The 26,240-nt window shown below is 28.6% G+C and overlaps 1 protein-coding gene across 1 annotated transcript in view; it reads right to left on the bottom strand.

The window, feature by feature from the left end:
- Nucleotides 1-574: 574 nt before the first annotated feature.
- Nucleotides 575-26,240, bottom strand: part of LOC129985171 (hemicentin-1-like) — a 515,751-nt gene continuing 490,085 nt past the window's right edge. The window contains exons 10-13 of the mRNA XM_056095097.1: nucleotides 25,857-25,951; nucleotides 22,646-22,774; nucleotides 13,144-13,272; nucleotides 575-829 (exon numbers count right to left, since the gene is read on the bottom strand). Of these exons, the coding sequence (XP_055951072.1) occupies nucleotides 22,671-22,774; nucleotides 25,857-25,951 (199 nt within the window). The 3' untranslated portion in view covers nucleotides 575-829; nucleotides 13,144-13,272; nucleotides 22,646-22,670. The remainder of the gene's footprint in view (nucleotides 830-13,143; nucleotides 13,273-22,645; nucleotides 22,775-25,856; nucleotides 25,952-26,240) is intronic.

Here is a 26,240-nt window from a genome sequence, read left to right as displayed (position 1 = left end):
TCCGATGAAAAGGAAGTAAATGATGGAGCTAAAATGTGATATTTTATATTTCAAAGTTTATAAAAAGTTGTTAAGTTGTTAATCAAAGTTTATAATATTTTCAAAGTTTATAAAAAATAATATCTAATGTAAAGTTAGAAAGCATTTAAATCATTGTGAAGATATTTTTATTTATTGTTTATACTTTCTTGTAATAACAATCAATGCATTTTTTAAAAATAAAACTTATGCTTAAGTATGTTAAGTGTTATTATGTAAAAAAATGTAATATTTAAATATTACTTAATTTTGTAAAAAATATATATTCCGAGTTTAAAAGTTTTATTTACAGTAATTCTTTTTATTGTATTGTGTTATAATTGCAGTATTTCTCTTAGAAATCTGCAAAGAATTTTTAATAGAGTGATAGATTCCGATAAAAATTATATAGATTTTGGTGGATATTTTTGAACTTTCCTTTACTTGAAATAAATAAGTAACTCAAAAAATAATTATGTAATATTTATTTAAATAAACGCAAACAAAACACAGGGTGCAATTTTTTTATTACGAAATAAATATTCCAATTTGTAGAAAAATGTTATTTACAATGAGCAGGCCGAATATTTATTCTTTTTTATACACTTTCTATGTACAACTGCATGTAAGTCTGTATTGATCATGATATTCGACAACTGTATTGAGAGATCTGCTATAGATCAGTGGGAATGTATCAGCTAGAGTTTGTGTGTGACAGTTGTCAGTCGTAATAAGGCAGCGTTCGAGGTTTGTAATGTAGGTCTGTCAGTAAAACTAAAGCCGAAGCCGCAAACCTTCTAAGAGAGCATACCTGAAATAAACAAAGCACAGTCATTTGTAGAAAAGATGTGAACGATAAAATGGCTAAATGATTTTTTTTTAATTTCATAACATTATACTTTATGTAATCTAAGAGAGCACTTAATTACAAACAAAGTTATCAAATTAGTATTTAACATATACATAACAGAAACACCGAATAATAGGAAATCTTAAAAATAACATCATTTAATCATCATCAAGAATTTAATGCATCCTCATTGGTTTGTATTTCGGCTGAGACGTAAGCCAGTACTTGATGTCACGCCATCGGTGGCTTGACAATCTATATCATTTAAGTTTTGCTCATTCATTGAATTGCTTATTTATTTTTTTAAACATTCATTTTGACTAGATTTCTCAATCGTGCCAAACCAACAGCATGCATCAGCACGCCACTGGGTGAATCCACATTTCGTAGAGTACTGCAGACCTCTATCCTTTTCATGACCTCTTTCCACTTCCTTCCACATTCAGAGAGGACCCATTCAAACCGGTTCAATGGCAATTAGAAAAGAATGGATGACCAACTATGCTTTCCATTGGAAACAATTAAATGGTAAATTGAGGTAGGCTTATTGAATTGATGGTAGAAAGAGGGGTGGAATAGATATCTAAATTTACATTCCATTCTATGGAAGTTGGAGAGAAATAGATACCTGAATATGCATGCTATTCTATGGATATTGGAGAGGAATATATATCCAACTATATGTCCCATTTGATGGAAATAGGTGAGGAATAGATATACAAATATGCGTTATATTCGATGGAAATTACATAGTAGTGGATATCCGACTATGCATTTCATGCGATGGAAATAGGGGTGGAATCAATATCCAAGTATGCTTTCTATTCGATGGAAATTGAATTGGAATATATATCCGACTATTCGCTGCATGCAATGGAAATAGAATGGTGGAAACAGGGGTAAAAAAAAATATCCAACTATGCGTTTAATTCGATGGAATTCCGAAAGAAATAGATATCCAAATATGTATTCCATTCGATGGAAATTGCATAAAAATGGATATCCGACTACGCACGCTTTCCATGCAATGAAATGGAGTGATGAATATTAGAGAGGAGAAGATATTCAACTATGTATCATATTCGTTGAAAATGGAGTAATGTAAATTGAAGAGGAATTGACATTCAACTATTTGTTTTGTAAGAAGAAAATGTAATAAGCAAGGGAAGAAAATAAATTTCCTCCCATTCGTTCCTTGCAATGGAAATAAAGTAATGGAACATAAAATGAGGTGGATATCCTACCATGATCTCCATGTGATGGAAATTAGGAAGGTGGATGTATAGCGAATCATTCTTTTTCTTTGCACTTGAAATTGAAATATAGCAATTAGTATGTAAAAGATACTCAACCATGCTCTATAACCAGCAACTTAACAATGACCATTGATTTTTCAATTTTAGTGATCAAAAGAGCTGGTGCGAAGTAACCGCTCAACTGAATGAACTGATTTCATTCATAATTTATGCAACTCGTGTAACACATTAATATATGCTATACGTTAGATTATTACAAGAGATTGAGTATATAGTATGTCACATAAAATTGAATTTTTTAACAAAAATATTCTCTCGGACATGTAAATTAAAGATTTTTCTCTGATTAATGATTTTAGGTTATAATACATTGTATAAAATGTAAATATTAATTAGGAAAATCTGTTAAAAAGTCTCTAAGTAAAAAGAATATTCACTGGGCATGAAAATTAAATCTGCAACCAATATAATCTTATAAATGTAGTTCGAAATTCTTAAAACTTCTTAGAAAACTGCTTATAAATTATCTTATTCGTCAAAAACGAAACAATTATTAAATAGTTAGAAATTTAATCTTACAACTTTATTTCAAAGTATTAATACTTGTCATCTGAAGGGGTTGGTAGTAACCTGTATCATTGTTATATAATGGTTTTGTATTTCTAATATAGGTTTTAAAAATTTCCTTATTGTAAAGTTTCAATTATGAAATCAGAGAATCATAAGTTGAAAATCCGTTTCCGCTAAATATGAGTCATTTTGTTTATGCTTTTTAAACCTAACTTCAAAGGTCAAAAAGACGGGAATAGATATCCAACTGGAAATTTGGAGATGAGTTTCTACCTCGTCACGGTTAGAAATTAGAGCTTTGTCTGAAAATCGCTTTCGGACAGATAAAACAACATTATACAGAGGCATAAGATAGTTAAATAGAGACATTAAGCTCAGACAGATACATAAAAAAAGTTAAATCGAAGCATGACTTTAGGTACCTAAAATGAAATGGTCTTAAATTATAAACACAAAGATTAGTTAACCGTATTGATTATCTCACTTCCCTAAAATTTAAAAAAGTTCAAGAAACATCACTAAATTCTAAAATCAAGGATGTTATTAAGGGGATGCAGCATATCCTTCCCTTCTTTTTTGCGGATAGTTTTTAAAACACGAAAATATTTATGTTTCAGATGCAATTTAAATACATTTGTAAAAGATCCATAGTAATGTATTTAGGTACAGTTTTTTTATTAATGAATAAGAGGACGTATTCCTGTCTGATGTTTATTTCGCTTCAGTCAAGTGATTTAAGAATGCCTGAATTAATCTCATTTAAGTGGATAAATCTCTCTCTCTCTCCCTCTCTCTCTCTCTTTCTATATATATATATATATATATATATATATATATATATATATATATATATATATATATATATATATATATATATATATATATATATATATATATATATATATATATATATATATATATATATATATATATATATATATATATATATATATATATATATATATATATATAATGAATGATGACTTTTTAAAAAAAATTAGTGTCTACTAAGAGCTTAATTATATATTTTTTGAAAGTACAAAATTTATAAGAATGTAACCCCATTCCTATTCGAATAAACCGTGAATGGGGTCATTATTTCGCTTACAGATTCAAAAAATAACATTCATTTCAATAACGTCCATAATATAAATAGCTTATATATATATATATATATATATATATATATATATATATATATATATATATATATATATATATATATATATATATATATGTAATGTTATATTTTTATGTTTGTCTAAAGTTAAAGACAAGATTAAAGCTTGATCACTTTCAATTCAAAACACTTTTTTTATCAGAATAATCAATGATTTTTTTTCAGAAATTTCAAAAATATATTCAGCTTCACTAGCCTGAAAAATCTCAATATTCCCGAAGAAACTTTGAAGTCAAGTGTTTGTGTCATGTCGAGGTACTTGAAAATAAGATTTATTAAGGAGTCGCTTTAAAAATACGTTGCACTTCTGGATAGAAAAATGCTTCCCCATCTTATGTACGAAAAGATTCAGAAATTTCTTCAAGGCGCGAAATTTCTTTTTCTTCTCTTCGCGATGCATTGTTTTTCCACAAGGAATGCAATTCTTCTCTTATCGATATTCGCCATGCACGGACCATTACCTAAATTCCTGGACATCTTAGAAAGTAGAAAATGCTTTTTGATCTTTCCTTTGCAGATTTGTAGTCCAAAAAATCGAAAGACATAACGCTCAGGATGTGTTGGAGAAGACCAGGAGTGATTTCGTTTTTATGTCTAGATTCATATTTTTTTTTTCTCCTTTCATTTTTGCATTTTTTGGAAACCGAAATATCTTTGGAAAATTCCAAGAGGCGTTATGAGGGTAATCGAATACCAATAAGAGGAGAGCTGCTTCGAAATTTTGATTGAATGATGAATTGCCAGAAATTTCTTCGAATGATAAAAGAAAATATGTGTTTTCAAAGGACATTTTTCATTTCTTTCGAAAATCATAAATGGTTTAAATGTAAATGCGTTATTATTGAAAAAAAATAATGATTTTAAAAATGAAATGTAAGATAATTGCAACTTTTGAAATTACTTAAATAAAGAAACCTTATTAATCAATCTGTAATCAAAGTGTTAAATCAATCAAATCATTCTGTTAAAAATTACGAGGCAGGAATTAATAATTTTACATAAGGCAAAGTAAAAGTGGAATAAAAAATACCATTTCGGAGTTAATGTACCAAAAAAGTAATATTTTCATCTTCAACATTGAAGAAAGCATGATATTGTAGGTTTTGATGGGATACTTAGAATTTCAACACGACATTGTAAATGATAGCGTATTAAATTAAATTAAAAAAATAACGTAAAAGTGAGGAAAAAATTGCTCAAAAATGGAACTGATATTCTTAAAATTTCATTTAATTTTTAAATGTTAAACAAACTGTATTTTTGAGATAACAGTTTTAGACGATATCGTCCTTAACTTTTTTAGATAAATTAGATCTTCGGCTTATACTTTAAGGCAATCTACTAATAATTGAACTTACTCTCATGTTCATTTGATCAATTTTTATTATCTGCTTATTGATTTTTTTTACATATTGATACTTCTGATCGAGTTTAATTTTTGTGACATCTTAAGCCTTCCACAGAACATTTCTAACCATATTTTGCAGTTTCATTAATTAGTGAAGCGTTGATTTGAGTTCAGCTATAAAATATCAAATAAAATAGTATGAAACGTTCATATAGCGATTTGCTTACATTTGAATTTTGTCATTCGCCAATAAGAAATAAGAGCAAATTTTGCATATTGTTCATCATCATTTTATGTGTAGCAAGAATGATAGTTTTAAAAACTGAATTTGTCTACCATAATATAAAATCTGTAGTAACATGTATTTACACATTGTGCATGTTTAAATGTTTAATTAAAGAGTACTTTTAACTTGAAATAATTATATTTCATATTTATTCTAATAGTTATATATTACAACTTCTTGAACTGGATTTCATTTAATATTATAACTATCAATAGCTAAGTTGAATACTTTCTAAAATCAAGATAATTCTTCATATTTTAAAAATTAAAGCATTTTTTAATCCTTTGCGCACTAGCATAGCCGATATCGTTCTCAAGTGGATATATATTGCTGAACAAAATAAACACTGGCGAAGATGGAAATACTCTGACCCTTCTAATATTCATTAGTAATTTTTATTCATACTGAAACAGTTCGATCAATCTGATCGCACATAAATGTGCGTGAAATATTCTGTGGTGCAACCTGAATATCAAGAAAGATCAGAAAATTATCCTTACAAAGCAATTTTGGTAGATTTAAACGTTTCATTTAGTAATTTATTTTTAAATAATAGTTTAAGTGATTTATTCAAATATTTTAGGAATAATTAATGCCAATAATTTGGTATTTAACTTTTTAAAATCAATCTATTAAGCTTATTATATTATTAGTTCCTTACATGGCTCGTGAAAACTAGTGTCACTTTCTTGTGGCCAACTACAGTAAGATTTGACACACGACTGAATTACCTGGCATCATTATAGAAAAAAAGATAAATAAAGTAGAAGTTGGAGTTTTATATTATCTTATTGCAGGTTTCACGATAGCCTGACACCAGATGAGTGAAGATGATATATATATATATATATATATATATATATATATTATTTCGAATATTAAGGCCATAAGTCCTTCATTATAAGTTAGTTAGTAAGTAATTATATTTTAGTTCAGGAACTAGATAATGGATTTCTTAAATTATCTACAAACTGTTATGCAAATCATTTCATCAATCTCCAAACTTGAAGATTTTTGCTTTATACCTCTTTATAACCAACAATGCCCCCTTTTTCCAATCAAAAAGTGTTTTGCCATTTAACTGGTATATTTTGATTTATAGATCTTTTTTTTTTTTTTTTTTTTTTTAGTAAATAGTCAAAATATAGCTCTTTCGAACAATTTCCAAACTATTCATTGATTCATTTCGAACGTAGTCACATACCTAAATTTCCGTAAAAACATAACAGATTCATGTATTAAAACCTATTACAAATGCTTTTAATTTACGGCTTTATAAGTATATCAAAATAAATGAAGCACATATATTTGCTTATTATCTTAGATCTATTTATTATGATAGTAAGATTAATCCGAAATAACACTACTAAAACAGTTATTTATCACAAATTCATCATATTATAAAATTTAAAAAATACTGCACCTCGTTACATTAGATCTATCACTAATTATTGTGTTATATCCAGTTTAAATGTAAATTCTTAATAATAAATAAACGCAAAATGAAGTGCGACAGTTGAGAGAAAAGAACTTTCTATGAGACAAAGCATCAGTGGATTAAAATCGAAAGAATGCTGTCGTTAAAAAATTGCTTAGATGCCTTTATAAAAAATGCTTGCTCTTCAAATCTCATTGAGCCTCCTTTAAAGCTGATTGGAGTGTTTTCTGTGGTAAATCAGGTCCCTTCTTCAACTTCTTGGGACATGTTAGTTAAAACTCAATAGCTTCTAGCATTTTTGAAAAATAACTTGCTGAATTTTTGAGCACAATCATCGGCACTTGACACCAGATGATGATTTCTAAAAGTAGTTTCTTTAGCAGGACAATTTTTTTATACTTTTCAGCAATCAAAGAGTTCTTATAATATTTGAGGAAATTAAATACAGCATTGAATAAATTTGAGCGGTTTTGTTGTTACTTATGTAATTTCAGTAACTCGAAAGAAATCTTAAAATGTCTACGCCCCCAAAAATACCCTTTATTTTGCATAAATTGATTATTTTACGTAGACATTAGAAACAAAATTCCAGATAATCCTAAGTATGGGGAAATCTTTTTCTAAAAATATAGGTCCGTATCAAGGAGCAAAAACAACAATTATGCAGTCAATTGTCAGATTGCAGTTCATTAACATGCAGCTCTGCATGCCACGTGCAAGTTCAGATCTTGGCCCAGAGATGACAGTATTTGTCAAAACCTAAATTGAAAGCTTTCAAACAATATAATCATAACATTACAAAACAAATTATTAATATTGGAACAACTAAAATAGCGACGACATATTTTTGTATCAACATTAATCATTATATTCTCCTTTTTTTCAGTGAAATGAAAGAAGTGCTGGTCAGAAAATAGCATTCTTTTCCTGGTCATTTTTCATTGCAGTTCATCACTACTAGATACATATTTACAATAATATTTTGGATTTAGTAGATCTCCAGATTAGGCTTTAAGATCTGTAAACTTAAAACCGTTAGAATCGGAGAAGCTTGAGAATGGTGGTTGCATGAGACCGCCTTACACATCGTCAAATATATATTCATTGCAATATGAGTTGATGAGATTAAAATCTGTCAAATTAATAGCAAAATAATGATTCATAGTTAATATGAGTCATTTTGCTATCATATTTTGTGACGATTAAAGAAAAACTCAAATATCACACTAACAAGAGTTATAACTAATGAAAATGATTTAAGGCATACATTCGTTTGCTTATGAATTGCTACGAGGAATCGCCCGTATAGATATGTCAATGGTGATAGTAGCCTAGTAAAATATTCTTTAGAAAAATTGTACAAAGCGACACCACACTGAGTAGTTCCTATAAGTATTCTTGAGGCTCACACTACAAGCACTCTTGTATTTAAAAAAAACACTTTATTATTTAAAGGTATTCTTAGATAACGGAGGAGAGAAGTCTCTTTCTTAGCACAAGATCATGGAGATAAAAGTTGCCTCAAATAAATAAGATGAAAATACCATGTATGTTACAGCGAAATTTTCCTTTACTTGTGTATTACAGAGAGGCTTAATGTATAAATACCAAAAGGTCTTCTGTCTGCTTCAACTTATTTTGCTAGATTATGTGTATGTAGTAGTATGTGTGTGTGTAGTAGTTTAAATTGGTAGTTATGTGGAATAAATGAAGAGACTATTTGAATGCACTTTATTTTATCACGGAAAGCATAATTTTTACAAGGGAACAAAAAGCGATTCTGAGTTCGCCACCAAAGACAAGAGCAAAAATAGCTCAGAAATTTTCCCTTTATTGATTTTATTACGAGATTCCAGCAGGATTTTTTTTACCCGTGTCGAATCTTATATACAGGGTGATTATAATTAAAGTTTAAGTTTCAAAACGCTATAAAAAAGAACCACTGATGAGAATGACGTCAAATTTGAACGGCATCTTATTGAAGAAGGCGGAAAGCGTATGGCAGAAGAAAAAACTTAGTTTCCTATTTTAGCAACAGATGGCGCTGTAAGCGGCAAAAGATGTAAATTAAAATACCTATCATGCATACGACACATTTCAGTGTTATAAAATCGCCAGGTACACGGCTGTTCCTCATTTCGCGTCTCAGACGTTCGCCATTAGTGTCTCACTGCAGGACCGTGCTCTGCTGGTAAAGCTATATTACAAGAACGATGATTGTACAAAAGTAGCTCTGCAAAAGTTCAGGACACTGAAGGGTATAAAAGAAGGCTTTGGTCCAATGAGTGTTGTGGGTCTGAAGAAAATGATGCAAAAATTCGAAACGACAGGTTCATTTGATGTGCAATCTGGTAGAGGGAGAAAACGAATGCATTCGACGGTAGTTGAAGAAGTGGCTACAGCATTACAAGAGGGGTCGGCAGGTGCTGTGCAACCGTCAGTGCACGAGGAATTGCCCGAACATTTGACAGGCCTACAAGCACGGTGCTGAAAATTGTACGGAACATCCTGCAATGCTATCCATACAAAATTGGCTATGTGCGGGAGTTGCTTCCGTCTGATCTGCCAGCGTTAGAATTTCGCATGGAAGTGGATAATGAATGGCCATGGAAAATATTGTGGATAGATGAAGTTCACTTCCATCTGACAGTGTACGTCAATACTCAGAAATCTCGAATATGGGCAACAGAAAATACACTGGCAACGCGCCCCGTACCACTTCATCCTGAAAAGGTCACGGTGTGGTGATGCTTTAAAGCATTATTCATCCTACAGCCATATTTTTTCGAGCAGACGGGTGCTTCCGGTCCTGTTACCGCTACCGTCACTGGTCATCGCTATGCTTATCTTTTGCGCAACCACGTCATTCCAGCTCTGCAACAGCATGGATGTGTGGATGGAATCATTTTTATACACGATGGCGCTACCGTGCACATCCCGTGAAGGAGCTGCTGAGGCATCATTCTGGAAGTGCTCGAATTATCAGCCGCTATTTCCTTACAGCCTGGACGTCCCGATCTCCTGATCTTACTCCGTGTGACTTCTGGCTGTGGGTTATCTGAATGATGCTGTGTTTCCTGCTCCAATTGCAAATTTAGCGGTATATTAAAGATATGCATTTCGCAACACATTCTGAACATCACCCCGGAGACACTGCGATATGTTGTGGAACATGCTGTTTGTCGCTTTCAACGTGTTGCACACAACGGTGGACATCATATTCAACATGTTTTGCGCCAGTCTCGCGATATTTCCGAACTTCTTTGATGAATGGTTCTTATGCGGTATGTCGCCGCCAAACTCTTGAAACCGATTTGTCCCTTTAGATGTGATATGTATAGTCATATGTATAGTCATAACTACTCAACAATTCTAATCTGTCAATGCGTTTGAATGTGTAACTTACACCTTAGTCGTTGTTTTATGAATCATTTCTCATTTCTCGTCGCGATTCTGCCGTTTACAGCGCCATCTGTTGCTAAAATTTGAAACTAAATTTTTTTCTTCAGCCATACGCTTTCCGCCTTTTTCAATAACATGCCGTTCAAATTTGACATCATTCATATCAGTGGTTCTTTTCTTATAGTGTTTTGAAACTTTAATAATAATCACACTGTATATGAAACTTTTGCGTAGGAGTTAGGGATTTTAATCCCTTCTCCTGTGGCGTGGAAAACAAAGTAAAATTTATTTTTAGAGTACGCGTAGGCAATAATTAAATAAAATACTAGAATTTGGATGAAGAAAAAAGAGAAATTTTTTAAATAGAATAGCATGGATTAATTTATGGAAAAAAATAGGAAATTATTTAAAATAAATGAAGAAATATCATTACATATATACAGGTAAAGGTATTGCTTGTGTGTGGTTTTATAGGGATACGTAGTTTTAATTATTAATTTCATTTTTCTTCATTAATAATAATTCGTCATATAAGTTTTATAAGCAATTAAACAAAGATCTATTATTATTAAGAATCAGAAATCTTAATTTTTAATGTACTTTTTGAATCCATGTATTCATTTTCTTTTTCAGCTTTTCTTTCGGCCACATTTCAGTATTCTTTTACTTCATTAATTAGTTTCCATCTGAATTCTTTTATTATCTTTTTATGCATCTAAAAAACTGTGACATTAAGGAAACTGCGTTTTTACTCATTCGGATCCTTCACTGAAAAATATTTATTTAAGAGTTTTTTAAGCCCGTTTCCATTATAAACTTCAATAAGAAAGATAGTTTTAAAATAAAAAAACTCCAATATTAGAGAAATAAGAAATTCATGATTCATTTTTGAAAAGAAATGTTATTTTTAGTAATATCTCTGAGTAAAAAAGAAACGCTTTTTTAATCAGAAAATTAATACATTAGTAAGCATAAGAATGCAGATTATTTAATAATAAAAAAAAATTACGTTTGGATTATAAAAGTCATATTTTTATATTATGAAGATTTTGTGAAAAAATTGCATATGAAAAAAAATACTTTAACTCAAATTTATGAAATTATTTATTTTAAACGAGTTTTTTCGTTATATATCAATCATAATTAAGCTTATGATGCTGTGAGTATTAGAAAAATACATTTAATTTTGTAAAATTATGAAAAAAAAATGTTTAAAGGATTTAAGGGATTATTTTAAAAAATACCAGAGAAATATTCTGCTGTTAAATATTTCATTGTTTGATTAAAATATAAGTACTCTTTGTAAATGATCAAATATTTGAAAATAATCTGTTACTAAGAATACTTAATTTATTTCATATCTCTACTTTAAACAAATATTTTTGTAGTTCCTGAAGAAGAATATTTCAATTTTGTAGACATTATAACAAATTCAATTAGTGTTAGATATGTTCACTTAATTATTTATTTTCATACAAAATCCCATTCTTAAAGTTAAATTTTCTGTTAATTAAAACGCAATCAACCAATGCTTTAATGAAAATTTTGGAGACTGTATATCGTTTGTATTATTTATTAATGTAATGCTATTAATTTTTAATATTATTTTGTGTGTATCATTTAATTAAAGAATTCGATTTTTTCAAAATTGATTTAATTACGTCATTACTATTTTATCATCATCCTGAAAGTTCACGAAAAAAATTATATGTCTAAATTAACCAGCCTATATCGAAAAACAGACGATAATTATATTTTCATTTTACTTTGAAATCTACTCACTTAACTAAATTAAAATTTATTTTAATTGCACTGAGTAAACAATTTGTTAGTACGTAGCTTCATGATATGGATGTTGTTACGAGTACAAAATTCGAGTCATCTTTGTATAAATTAGTGTAATGTTTACAAAATTGATATATTTAAGATTTTTCTAAGCAAGTTTTATTAGAACTCAAATTCGTGTAATTACCCAATATAATTATACTTTAGGTAGTATTTTCATTGTAAATAAGAAAATATTTCCACTTACGTACAAAATATTCGTATTGAGTAATTATTAATAGCAATTAGTATTCGAAATAAATCTAAAATACTATCCTCAAATACTCTTAATTTAAAATGTTTCAGCACTGAATTCTCCAATGAAATTCGCTTTATTAGATCATTATACTTCTTTAAATTCATTACATCCACCAATTTATTGCAAAAAAATGAAAAATATATATATTATTAAAGTTTTTGGATATATATATATATATATAACTGTTTTTTTTTTTTTACTTTACGTGCATGCTATAAAGAAAATGTGGACAATATTAAAAGAAGTCAATTTTCATACTAAGAATTACTATTGAGTAAATTAACAAAAACATTTTAAATGGTTTTCTTTTCTTTTCTTTCTTTTTTTTTCTTTAGCAAATTTATTTCTGTTCAAAATTTTTAGAAAGACATAAAAAAATTAAATAGTCAGTTATGATGTCTATTAGCTTTGATTTTTTTTTATTCGCGCATTTTTTTTACACTTTCACCACGTTTTGTAAATTTTCTCTCCATATAATTCTTGAAAGCATGAATTTTAAGATATGCCAATCATAGCAGAAAGAATATCCAGAGAGTGAATAAAACTTTTTTGGACAAAAATAAGCATATCTCATTATTTTTAACAGCTATGTAAACACAGACGTGTAATAAATAAAACATGGGCAACAGTGTTCAGGAACTATTAGGTTTTTGTCTCTTGCATAAGAAAAGACATAATTTTAAGTTTTCAAAGTACAAAGAGATTCGCTTACTGGTTCATTCGATGGGCAATTTTCATCACAGGGAACGGCAACAAAACAACGGATTCCATTCAGTTTCACCTCGAAAGCAGAGCAAACCTTTTTGGATGAGCCTTTTGAGTTGTCAGGAAAATCCTACAACTGCAGAAAAAAAATTTAAATTAAGCGTTCTTAACGTACTTGATTCCAGGGAATATAATGTTTATGAAATACTTGATGTATCTATACTTATAATTTTATATTCAGTTTTGGTTTAAGATAAAATATTTTCACTTGAGCAGACGGATTGATATACATGAGCATGACTTAATTAATTAAATTAATTGATTCTTATTTTATACTTTGTACTGTTAATTCGATGAAGCCGATACAAAATATCATTATAATGCTAGAGTTATTTCTTAACTCTGTCAATATGAGAAGATCACGAACGCTCATTGAACGAAGTTACGGATCCCACCTGAATCGCCTGTATGCCAGAGACCATATTTCACATTTGTTTTGTTGTGATTGATTGAATACCCATGGATTAAGCTTTGTACGTTAAAATCGCTCGCCCAAATGGCTTTGGGGGAGGGATGCTGCAGAGGGGTTTTCTATGAGCGTTCAAAGGATGTCTGAACATACATTCGTTTAATATTTATCAACTTAGTGGAGACCTCTATTGTAAAACAACTCTGTAATACCATAGGAGGTCTGTAGTGACCTGGGCCACAATAATACTTGAAAAGAGAAAATCTCGTGCGCGTCTTATCTATCCGAGGAAAATTTAGTCAGTATGGATAAAAGCATATTAAACTGAATTTGGAAGCGGTAAATAATCAGTAATAATATAAATGGCTGTGGAATTATTATACATGTGTTTCGATATTTTTATTTAAGCAATCCTTGTCGCCTAGTATTTTCAAAATTGGTGTGATGTAATGAATAATTAAAAGGAAAAATGACTGATAATTTGAACTACGCAAAAGCAGAGATGCATATTTGAAACACTGTCATTACGACTTTTGGGGGGATGGAGATGCGGGATATTTGCTTATCTTTAAATATGAAACTCGGGCATTCCAGCATTCTGAGGTACGTTATTTAAAATGATCTTAGAAAATAACAGGCTTAATTTTGAAAGTTTTATAAACTTGCAAAATATTTTTGATTTCAACATTTTCTTATACAAACAACTGCAATGAAAAAAAAATTTTAAAAAAAACTCTCAATTCATAAATATACTATGTTTTTTTTTTTTTTTTTTTTCATTTGTGAGAGATTAAATGATCTCTAAATGGGCATATCATATCTGACGAAAGGAGAAAAATACGATATCCTTTCCTTATATGCATCGCAATTTTATGATTTATGGGAGATCAAACAGCCATTTAATAGAAATACTGCACTTGCGCTACTGATAAAAATTATTTTCCCACTTTTGTATCCTATATTATTTCACCTCTTTATTTTGTCATAATAAGGTTAAATGGAGATCAACCTTTGAATTTGTTTTTTTTTTAGAAAATTAAAAAAGATTTCGATTTATTCCAAGCACTAATCAATGTTTATCCTTTATTATAGAATAATATCTTTTTACTTACATACATTAGGGCAATATTTTCCATATTCTTTAATTTTCTATGTTAATTGAATTGTATGATGGTATTAAATAAATATAATTTTCCAATGTAAAATCTAATAGTCTTATATTTGTAAGAATTATAAGATTAAAAGAAAATATTTGCATCGAAAATGGAATTGATTTCATGTGCCTCGGTGGCTTGGTGGTAAGGTCTCGGTTTTGGAACCGGAGGGTTTGAGATTAGAGACCCGATTCCATCAAAGAACCATCATGTAGGCGGGTCTCGTACATCTTAAATCCGTCGGTACCAAACGTCCTCAAGCTGGTGTGTTGTGGAAGTTTGGAAAAAGAGGTGTCTACCTCGGCAGCGGTTCAAAATGACGAGGTCCGTCTCAAAATAGCCATAGTGCTGCTCTAAAATGGGACGTTATTATAACTAAACTAAATTAAAATGAACTGATTTCATTAACATATCGATTTTGAATTCCCCATATCCACGTAGATACAATATATCATCTTATCTGGAAAAAAACATTTCCAGATTATTTCTTTCCTACCTACAATGTATATAAGAAAAGAATATATTTTAAGCTTAATAAGATTAATTACAATACTTTTCTAAGACTATTAAAATTAAATTCAAAATTCAGTAGCGATTTTTTTTTCTGATAGAAATATCAATTGCGAATGTGCCAATCATTTTGTACGTTTTTATCTCCCAATTTCAATTTTTAAAGACATTTTGTAGGAATTTATTTTGTCATCTGCATAAGTTTCTTTTATAATCCTTTAGGGAAAAAAACACAATAACATTACAGAAAAATGACAAAAATGATTAAGTAACCTCTCAAATTTAATTTATTTAGCACTCCAAGTACACGAGAAAAATTTCTATAAAATGTATGTGATAATTATTCAAAACAAGGCTTCTTTCATGGTTTTTACAAGTAGTCATTAAAGTAAAAAAGAATAAAAGATAAAAAACGTAAAAATTCAAAAACATTCATTTATGAAAGTTTAATCTGCAATTTCTGTACCTGAAACTCTTAAAGCAGTGGAAAAGATGTGATAATGCCCACCATTGCGTGATTTGAAGTCATATCTTCAACATTACGTGAATAGCACGTAGAAGTAACAAGAATATTAAGAATCCCTAACCGTCATTGGGAACTAAAATAATTCCAGCATATCTGATAAGTGAAATTTAGCAGAAATTTATGGTTAGATCTTAACCTTATTATGATAAATTATTAAAATTAAACCTCTTCTAAAGCAGATGTGGTACGTTGATTTACAAACCTTTATTTAATAGCATTTTGGGTTACTTTTATGTCTTGTGTGTGCGGTTTGGCAAGAATTCAAGGTGTCAGACTGCAAGACCTATATAGTATATAGTGAATGTTAATAGCATACTTTACCGGATGAGTTGCATTGTCAAGAATGTAATTTCTATAAAGAATGCTTCCATCGAAATTTCCTTACTGAATAGATAGTCGGTATTTACTACATTGCAGTTTAAGAATTCCCTATTCTGATTGCAAGATTTTATCTTATATGAATATATACTAAACAAATTATGAACTTATACTTTTCTATTTTGCACATATATCTATTACGGTTTCATAAAAAATGATATTTTTATAAAAAAAAAATATTTATTTTAAAAAGAAGGGAATTTAAGATATATTGTAAATATTTTTTAGTCACTGATATATTTAAATTTAAAAAAAAAAATAATACTCTTAATTACTTCAAGAGATAACTACATAAAAAAATAATATTGCAAATATTTTAGTTCTTAATACTTCTTAAATATGTTTATTATGTCAAAACTGATCAAACATATTCTTTAGAATTTATAATAGCGCGTTTGTTTTTCATGAATATCTTCATTTAATCCATTGGTTAAAAGTGACTAAATTTTGAAAAAAATAAAGAAATCTTGATTAAAATTGCACCAAAATTATTCATTTTGTATCTGTTTTTAATTAGAGGTATGTGGATTTTATCAAATATTTTACATTTAAAGAAAAGTATAGAGAAAGCTATCAAAATTTAGCTTTTAAATTTTGATAAGCTGTATTAAGTCTTAAAACTCCCTTGAATATTCAAAAGGATTAAATTTATACGTGACATTTTCTTTGCTTTCAAATAAAAATATTGCATTATTCAGGAGACATTTTTTTTTTTTGGATTTTAGCATTTTATGGAACTCTTGGATGCATATTTAACAAAGTGGTTAAACTGAACTGAAACATAATTTTGATTCCAATTTTAAAATTTTATTTATTTATTTTTGAAAAAATGATTTACACAACTCAACTTTTATCACATTCAAATTCATGGTTTCAAGAAACATTTGACTAAGAATAGTTTGTTTTATATTGTAAAAATTGTGCGATGCTTCTACTTTTAAACGTAAAGAATAAGAAAACGTTAGAATTTTTATGAAAATATTCAAATGTAATAATTTAATTTTTTAAATAGGAATTTAATCTTTTATATTTTTCTCTGTTCAAATGAATTTTCTTATAATAATTAGAAATATTTGTATTCATTGTTTAGAAAAAAATATGAAAAGAAATTAATTAATAAAATTAAAAGAGATTTTTCTTAAAAATATTTTTTTTATCAAAAAATAATCTTACTTAATATGAGTAGAAAAATTATTATTAATATACTGTAGATAAATGATATATGTCATTTGCTATTCCTTTTATATTTATGTACTTATTATGTTATTTTTATATCAAAATGAAATTATAATTGCATTCTTAATGGTAAACGATTTATGTTCAAAGTATTCCTTTTTATTATTATTATTATAAGAAAAGCGTTATGAACGTAAAAATTCTTTCTTTTGAAAAGTTTCATGAAGTAATAATGTCATAACTATTATTATTTCATAATTATCATATTAGCATATTTCATAATTACCATATTTCATAACTATGGTTCAAATGATTTTTATTTGGAATTATAAATTACTATTGTGGCTGCGAATAATTACTGATTAAATTTATTCTAATCTAACAGTTGTCGTAGCAATTTCTTTTCCAAGTCTTACCATTCCTAAGATCATTCAATTTCAAATATCCCAGAATATTGGAGCACCTGATATTCTCATTCGAAGATAAGAATATTTTCCTACCCAACCTCAGAAATCATAATGACAGTCCATGTTCTTAAGAAATTACCATTCAAAGACACAATAGCTAATCTTCATTTAACAAATGTACACTTAGGCATCTTTTGAGAGCACTCAGAAAAGCCTTCTTATCCCTCAAACCCTTCATTAGATAACCTGATTTGTGTGAGGTTATCTAATAAACAAGGTAAGTTCCGCATATTTTCATTCTACCACACACTAAATGGAGATGAATTCTGTAGTGTTATCCAGGCTTCTCAGACGACCACCATAGTGTCGCTGAAGGGATGTTTAAATCTAGCAGTCCTGATTGTTATTGGTGTGAAAGTCATGAATGTCCAAAACTAAAACATCTATTCTCTCCTTTCTAAACAATGCTATGATCGAACAAAAAGGAATTTTTCGATATTTCTTGTTAAAGTACAGATGGAACTTCTTGATTTTTTTAAATATATAAATATACAGGGTGGATATAAAAGACTTCATTTCGCCACTTATCAACTGAATAATTTGAATAGAAATTTCCGATGTTGCTACTATATGCGATCGAGATTGAGATTATTTAAAACAATAATGCTTTCAGAGTTGCTGTTACCATTACAAGTTTTTAAAATTTGCTAAAATCAATATCTTCTATTTTCAGGAGCGATTTATTCAAAGACTTTCAAAGCCAGGAATGGCATAGGAAGGAAACATATATAACGAATATTGGAGCCTCAAAGCATTTGCAAAAATGATAATTGTAAATGTCAATGCCAACGCAACAGAGGAGATATTAAAAAAGCTTTTTATTCGGATTAGAAGTTTCTAAGGCGGTCACCTTTGTGACTAATTCGCATTACAAGTAGGAGATTATTGACAAACAATGATAAACTTAACATCCGGGGTAAAAATCTGTACAATTTATTTTATAGCATCTTTCAATCTTGATAAATTTCATGGATTAGATGAATACACCTTAAATTTCAGAAATTCCAGATCCTGAAATCCAGCGGAGTAAGTTCGGGCGATCGCGGTGGCCACGAAGGGGATGACTTTATTATCAAAGTATTGGTACATCACTTATCTAACTCCTATAGAGTATTTTGGATGTGCACCATCTTGTATCTGTACAATCCTGCAACTCGTTATATACATATAGAACATGCCATGAAACACAATTCCAAACGTGTTGGAATTGATCTTTTCTAAGAAGGAGGAACCGAGAACGAATGTGATTGCAATGCTAGACCACTCACTCAGTTTATCTCCGTGAAATTGACATATGGTTAGGATTTTCGTCAGTGTAGTTCTTCTCCCAGTTAGAAGGAAAAATCTCTCGTCCTTTCATAATACCTGCAAAAGCCATTTGCTATCTCCATCATATCCAAAAAAATTCGTGAAGTCGAAAAGTTGTTGTTCGTCTCCAAACTTCAATATCTGGACGCGTTGGAATCAATAAAGAAATGTCCTTGGAATAGAGAATAGAAGCTTTAAGACTATCGTTTTCGGTATATCTAAATTGTGGGGAAAATTCTGTTTTTAGCAACCATAATATTCAGTTCCACAAGAACTTCAGTACTAACAGAATGTCTTTCTGACTGTGATTTTTACACAGTTTTTGTAAGATGTACAGAGTGTACAGTTTTTTTTTTTTCATTTTATTCATAAACATTCATTTCATAAACTTCCCAATTTGAAATTGATAAAAAAATGTTGGAAATCGAAAAACATCGTTTGCTTCTCAATGTATTTAATTTACAAAACATTGCAAGAGCATGATAACCGTAAATGCATCCTAACATTGGTTTTTTGCTCTTGCAAAATGATGTGTACAGTTATAAATTATTTGGTTTTCTAAAAATCATTATCACGAAATAGATGTAAATGAACTAGATGCAAATGCAAAGTAGCTTATTCATTTGTTTTAGCATTGGAAGATCTATGCAAATTCTATATATATTGGAAGATCTATCCCAGCTTATTTAATACATCACGTCTATATAAAAGGGGTATAATTCTCCTTCATATTTCAGTCACATATTTTTAGGATTACAAGCAATTTTGAAAGAGTATTAAAAAGAGCAAAAATTTATCTTCTAATAAAAAATTAAAAATGGCATTGAGAAGGAAATAAAGTTACTCATCAATGGATAATGTAAAGCTCATCATTTACATTATCCATTTGAATTCTAACTTACAATACATTGAAACCAAATGATAAATGAAAATGCATCCGATTTAAATTCATGTCATCTTTGTCATTTGTTTTCGCATAGGCACAATGATAAGCTCAAATGCAACTCACTGATTTCAAGTAGATTTCAAATATAATTTGGCGCAGTTGATGTAAAATACTCCAAGACTGGTGGAAAGCAATTAATTTTCCCTCATATTTCAGTCACATATTTTTCGGTTTATCAACAAGTTTTGATAGAGTAGTTATAAGAAGAAGGAAAACTTTCGCATCGGATGACAAATTAAGAAGGACCTGGTATTGAAAAGTAAATAAAGCCAGCTCAGTTAAAAATTACCCAATTTGCATGCTATTCAACGTATTCATGAGAAATGACAAAAGAGCTGGCGAGCTACAGAAATGAATTCTTAGAGCAAATCTTCCGCAAGAAGTTGGGAATGAACACAGAAGCCTTCTGCCATTTTATTTTACTGAAAATTCAACCGCAAACATGGAAGCAAAAGTTTTAAAGCAAATATTTAAGTTTTGGTTGAATGAGTGGAATTACTTTCGTAGCAGAAAGTTGATGCAGGAATAAAACTTTCTAACTGAAATATATATGTATTAAATTCTTGATTCAATCTTTCATTTTAAAGCATTCCTTTTAATAATGAATTAATTCCTTATGAAATATTAAAAATCATTTAAATAGACTTTTATAATTTGAATGAAATATTTTTAATAGTTCGTGAAAAACTAATTTTATTTTCATTTTTTTATTTGCTTGTTTTAAATGTAACTGACCTTTAACATTATAAATTATTTAATTAGTTTAATTAGTGATACAATGATTCAATCTTTCATTATAATATAAAATTAATTCCTTATGAAGTATCAAGAATAATTTAAATTGACTTTTAAATTTATTAATAGAAGGAATAAACTATTTCTAATATTTTGAGAATAACCAATTTTGCTTTTATTTTTTCATTTGCGTTTTCAAATCCAACTGATCTTTAGTATAATAAATTATTTAATTAATTTAATTAATCATGCAATGATTCGATCTTTCATTTTAAAACACTGATAATTTCTTATAATAAAGAGTTAATTCTCTACGAAATATTAATATTCCTTATGAATATTAATATAATAATAAAGTCGAGAATAACTAATTTCTATTTCATTTTTATTTGCTTGTTTCAAATTCAACTGACTTTTAATAAGAAAAATTATTTAATGAATTTAATTAAAGACGTATGTTAGTTTAATTAGATGCAATGAAAACTAATTATATATATATATATATATATATATATATATATATATATATATATATATATATATATATATATATATATATATATATATATATATATATATATATATGGTAATAAGAGTCTAATTAATACCTTAAGTTGTTGTTTTCTTTATGTAGGTAATTAGTATCTAGAAGATGTCATTTCAAATAATTTTACAGAAAGGATAATGCAGCATCTCTGTTATGCATTTTATCGACACGTATTTTAAAATCGCAAGAATTTTAACTTTTAAGAATTTAATTCTTCATTCGGGACATATAACATGTTTGCTAATTAATCAAAAATTCATGACTTATTATAGAATTATGACTTATTATTATAGACTTATTTCATAAATATATTTATATTCTTGAAATTCTTTTAATCTGCTGGGAAATAATAAGACGAAACTGTCTTGCACGGTTTCATATATTTTTCCATGACTTTCAAATTGTGCTTCAAGATACTTATTACTTAGCTGCTCATTTCCATTATGTGTTAAGAATAATTATGCTTATATCTGGCTAAAAAAGGAATCCATTTTTTTTCAAAGGTTACTTAGTAGAATGAGCTTCATACAAAACATCAGAAATTACATTAACTGATTATCTCAAAACGTGCAAAGCCAGTAAGTTCGAAAATTATACAACTGACATGCTACATTTACATGCTTACTGCATGCTTACATTTATGAAACAGTTTGGCTTTCATAAATGTAAACAGATTTTTAAATAGGAGAATTTTAATGACTAATTAATGACAATGATTGTGCTATTCGAAGATAAAATCCAGCAAATATTGCATTTTAAATACCATTTTACTTAACAATTGTTTTTCAATAATCGGAAATTGCTCTATTGCTTTTTTTTTTCGTTGTGATGATTCAAGCACCAAGAAAGTATATAAAACACGCTATAAGGCAGAATGATACTTAACACTTTGATTGCTAAACCTGGCCCAAACCGGTAGCGAGATCTCTATACTAATTGGCAGTTTCAGAGTCGGTGGTTTGTTTTAAACGAGGCATGGAAGATTTAAAGCAAGTTATCACTAAGTTAGCTTTCACTTTACATCCTGAAAAGAAATTGATTCCACAACACATTAGTGTAGAGCTTGTAGGGTCAGGAAAGTAGTGAGGGAGGGCTTAAATGGTGAGATTTCTAGTAAACAAATTAATGTATTTTCTAAATTAATATAAATAAAGGAATTGCTGCAAAAATTTATAGAATTCAAATATGACCGATACATTACTATATAGCGCTAAATGAGAAATTGAAAATTAAAATCATTCGATTTCAAAAACTAAATATGAATGAAGAAAATTTACAGAGTTAATTACTTACATCCAACTAATGACGTGAATCTCCGTTAAACACACGTCTGGCTTTCGACTGTGTAGTAAACTTCTGCCGATTGCTTGGGAAGTCTGGGGGAAGTTGAGCACATTTCGACAGCAACAGTAGTTGCGTACACTAAGAATAGATAATTTATGCAAGCATAATTTGAGATGAGATAAATGAATTATTTATAAAGATTTAATGTAAAAAGATGCCGGGAATGTATAGCATTAAGAGAGCACATGAGATGTATTTTTGCATTGTTACAGATTATGCACAAGAATACGTATTAGAAATAGAAAGAAAAATTAGAGCAACAAGAATTTTAAGAATTTATACAATAAGAATGTATAATTAGTACAGGAATAATTTCAGATGAGGTAAAGAATTATTTCATTAAGAACTTTAGAAGTTAAAGTTAAAATATACCGAACATTAATAACATTAATGCTCGGTATAGCTATATTTTTGTATAAAGTTAAAGTTAAGCTTAAGCTATATTTTTGTATTGTTATAGAGTATGTACAAGAATACGTATTAGAAATAGAACGAAACAATAGAAAGAAAGAAGAACTGCATTTTTTATAAAATATAAGATTGTGATTCTCTCATAGTACCAAAAATACGACATACAGGCAGTTTCGTTTCTGAAAGACATGTTAGCTATAGATGCTCTGATTAATGATAGATATTCTGACATGATTTTAAAGTTTGGATTCACAGCTGGACTATTATCAATAAACCAATTGTTTGCGCTCGCAATTTGAATTAGAGGTAATTTGAACTTGATTTTAATTTTACAGAAGCCAACAACTGGGAGGTGCATTGTTATGTTATCTGAAGCTTTTATGAACATGTATCAAAATAAATAATGTTGTAAAAGATTTAGGGCTTAGCTGAGCTTGGGTTTTCGATTCATCTATATGGAATGAACCTATTTTTTTTCTTTCATCAAGTAAATTAACTAGTTATTTTGTTTACCGTATTTGTGGATTCCTAATGATGCATTAGTGCAAAATTTCAATGCATAAAGACATACTGATTCATGCAAAAAACACTTTCAAAATGGTCTGGCTATCATTCCTTTCCTACTACAGGCTACGCAATAAAACTTTGGAATCCGACATTCTGTTTGCTCCAGTTGTACGAATTTTGAACATCCTTTATATCTGATTAATTTTACAATAAGAAAGACTAACACAACTGTTTATTAAAAAGAGAATATTAATACATTATCACAAAGTTAGGTGAGATTCCAATTTTAAGGAAATGATCCATCCTTTCAAAACCTTGTAGAATATCAGTATATTTTACTTTTCTCCTGTATAAAAGCAGAAAAGTCAAACGATTTCTGAATATCTTTGTATACCACCTAAGGTATACTTAGATATCTCATACATCTTAGTTTTTATTATCGGTTTAGGATGTATTTTTTAATAGATGTAGCTTCCCAAACTCTCTAGAGAATAAGAAATTACAAAATATCTATATTACGATGAAAGTAGGGCATGAATATTTCTACATCATTCAAAATGGCATCAAAAAGCAAAACGTTTTAATAAGCTAGTGATTTGCAAAATGGCAAATACTTTTTGCGATGGTAGTAGTAAGTTGAGAAAACAATCGTAGACAAATTATAGTATTGTTCACAATCGTAATAAAAAAAGTAAAATACTTTTGAACGAGAACGTGGTAAATAAAAGATGTATTATTTCATCAATATTAAATATGGAAATATGAATATAATACATGACTTATAATGTATATAAATAGATATACATGAATATGAATGGAAGCACAATCGTAGACAAGTATACCGAGTGTATCCATAACAGATATATTTGCTGGAATTTTTTCCCTGTTAGTATATATGATGTTCCTTATAAAAAGACTTTACACGAAAAAAACATTTAAACCGGAGCCTTTACACAGATACGCTACAGAAAAATTATAAATGCTGTTGTTCATATCCATGATGGGAGGTCAAAAGTAGGATTATTTTGAAAGAGAAGATAGAAAAAATGGATTCATACTACAGTAATATAGTTTAAATTAACATATTTTACATTATTACGATTTGAAGCGCCATGATGTATATGCACCAAGAGTGGTTCCCATATAGACATTAGCCAATAATCACTCCACTGGATATTTTCTTCTGTTAGCATACGTACTTTCCTTATATAGGAAATACTAGCAATATAGACTGTCATGTTTTTCCAGGATTGACGTTTTCAAAATTTGAACAAAATTGAAATATATACATTATATTTATTACTGTCCGAGATATAAGTAATGAAGCCGAAAGTAAAAAAAAAATTCAGAAATCCTCTATAATGTAAACAGGATATTCCTTTAACTCTCATCGCAATATGTTTTATGTTTGAATAAAATAACATTTTGCACCTTTATTAACTAATATTATTACATATAAGAAATTATCATGCAAAAATGACACGCCATGAACTGGTGGGATCATAAGAAAATTTTATATATAATCTATTCTAATATTTGTGTATTAATTAATACTAATATTTTCTAGCGTTTGATTGTATTTATATTCTCCTATATATACAATCTCCTATAATACAATATATATATATATATATATATATATATATATATATATATATATATATATATATATATATATATATATATATATATATATATATATATATATATATATATCTTTTTTTTTTATATATATTAAATTTTGATTTCCTCGCGTGAATTTCTTCCTAATTATAACTAAAAAATCTGAAAATATTTCAGTTTACAATTTTGAATTAACTTCTCGAGGCTTCACTAGATGTCACTAGGAATGAGCAGAAAAAGATAGAGCTTAAAAGAATATTCTTCAATCTCACTTTCATGATAGTTTTACTTTACTATCATTAACTAGTGAGATAATATTTCAGTTCAAACATATATGTTAATTAAAAATATTATCCTCACATTTATGAAGTAATCTGTAAATATTATTCCTGCATTAATGTTGCCCCTGCATCTCTCATTAATGTAGCTCATTTTTCTCGCATTCATGTAATGTGGTTACATCACGCAACATCATGGTACATAATTAAAAAGTTCAAGCAAAAAAAAAGTTTTTTTCTTACATTACTTCTGTAAGTTTACACAGTATTAACTCTCAGCTTCATCAGCTGTAAAAGGATTTAAATAAATTAATGTAATGCCAGAAAAATTATTTACTTACCTTCAATATCGTTTGGAAGAGGAATTATGTCTGGGCTTTTCTCGTTCCCATCTACTAAACTATCGTTTGGCTCTTTCTTGATTGGTGAGGGATATCTAAAAATTGATTGATGCATTTTCAAAATTAAATAAGAGCAGCATCATAGAAGATATAACTTTTACATAAAACGATTTAAACAAAATTAATTTAATTTTGTGGTCTAAATCATTTGAGAAATATTTGTCATTTAATAAATATATTTATTTATTCCATTTTCGATGATTAAATGCCACATTCTTGCTTAATCAATCCTCAAAACTACCTATATTATTATTCTGATTTGTATTAATAATCAATGTTTAATGGGAAAAAAATCTCAATAGCTATATTCTTGATTGAAAAATA

Source organism: Argiope bruennichi, chromosome 9 (genome assembly GCF_947563725.1).
Source record: "Argiope bruennichi chromosome 9, qqArgBrue1.1, whole genome shotgun sequence".
In the NCBI taxonomy this organism is placed as follows: Eukaryota; Metazoa; Arthropoda; class Arachnida; order Araneae; family Araneidae; genus Argiope; species Argiope bruennichi.
This window is presented reverse-complemented; position numbering and strand designations above follow the sequence as displayed.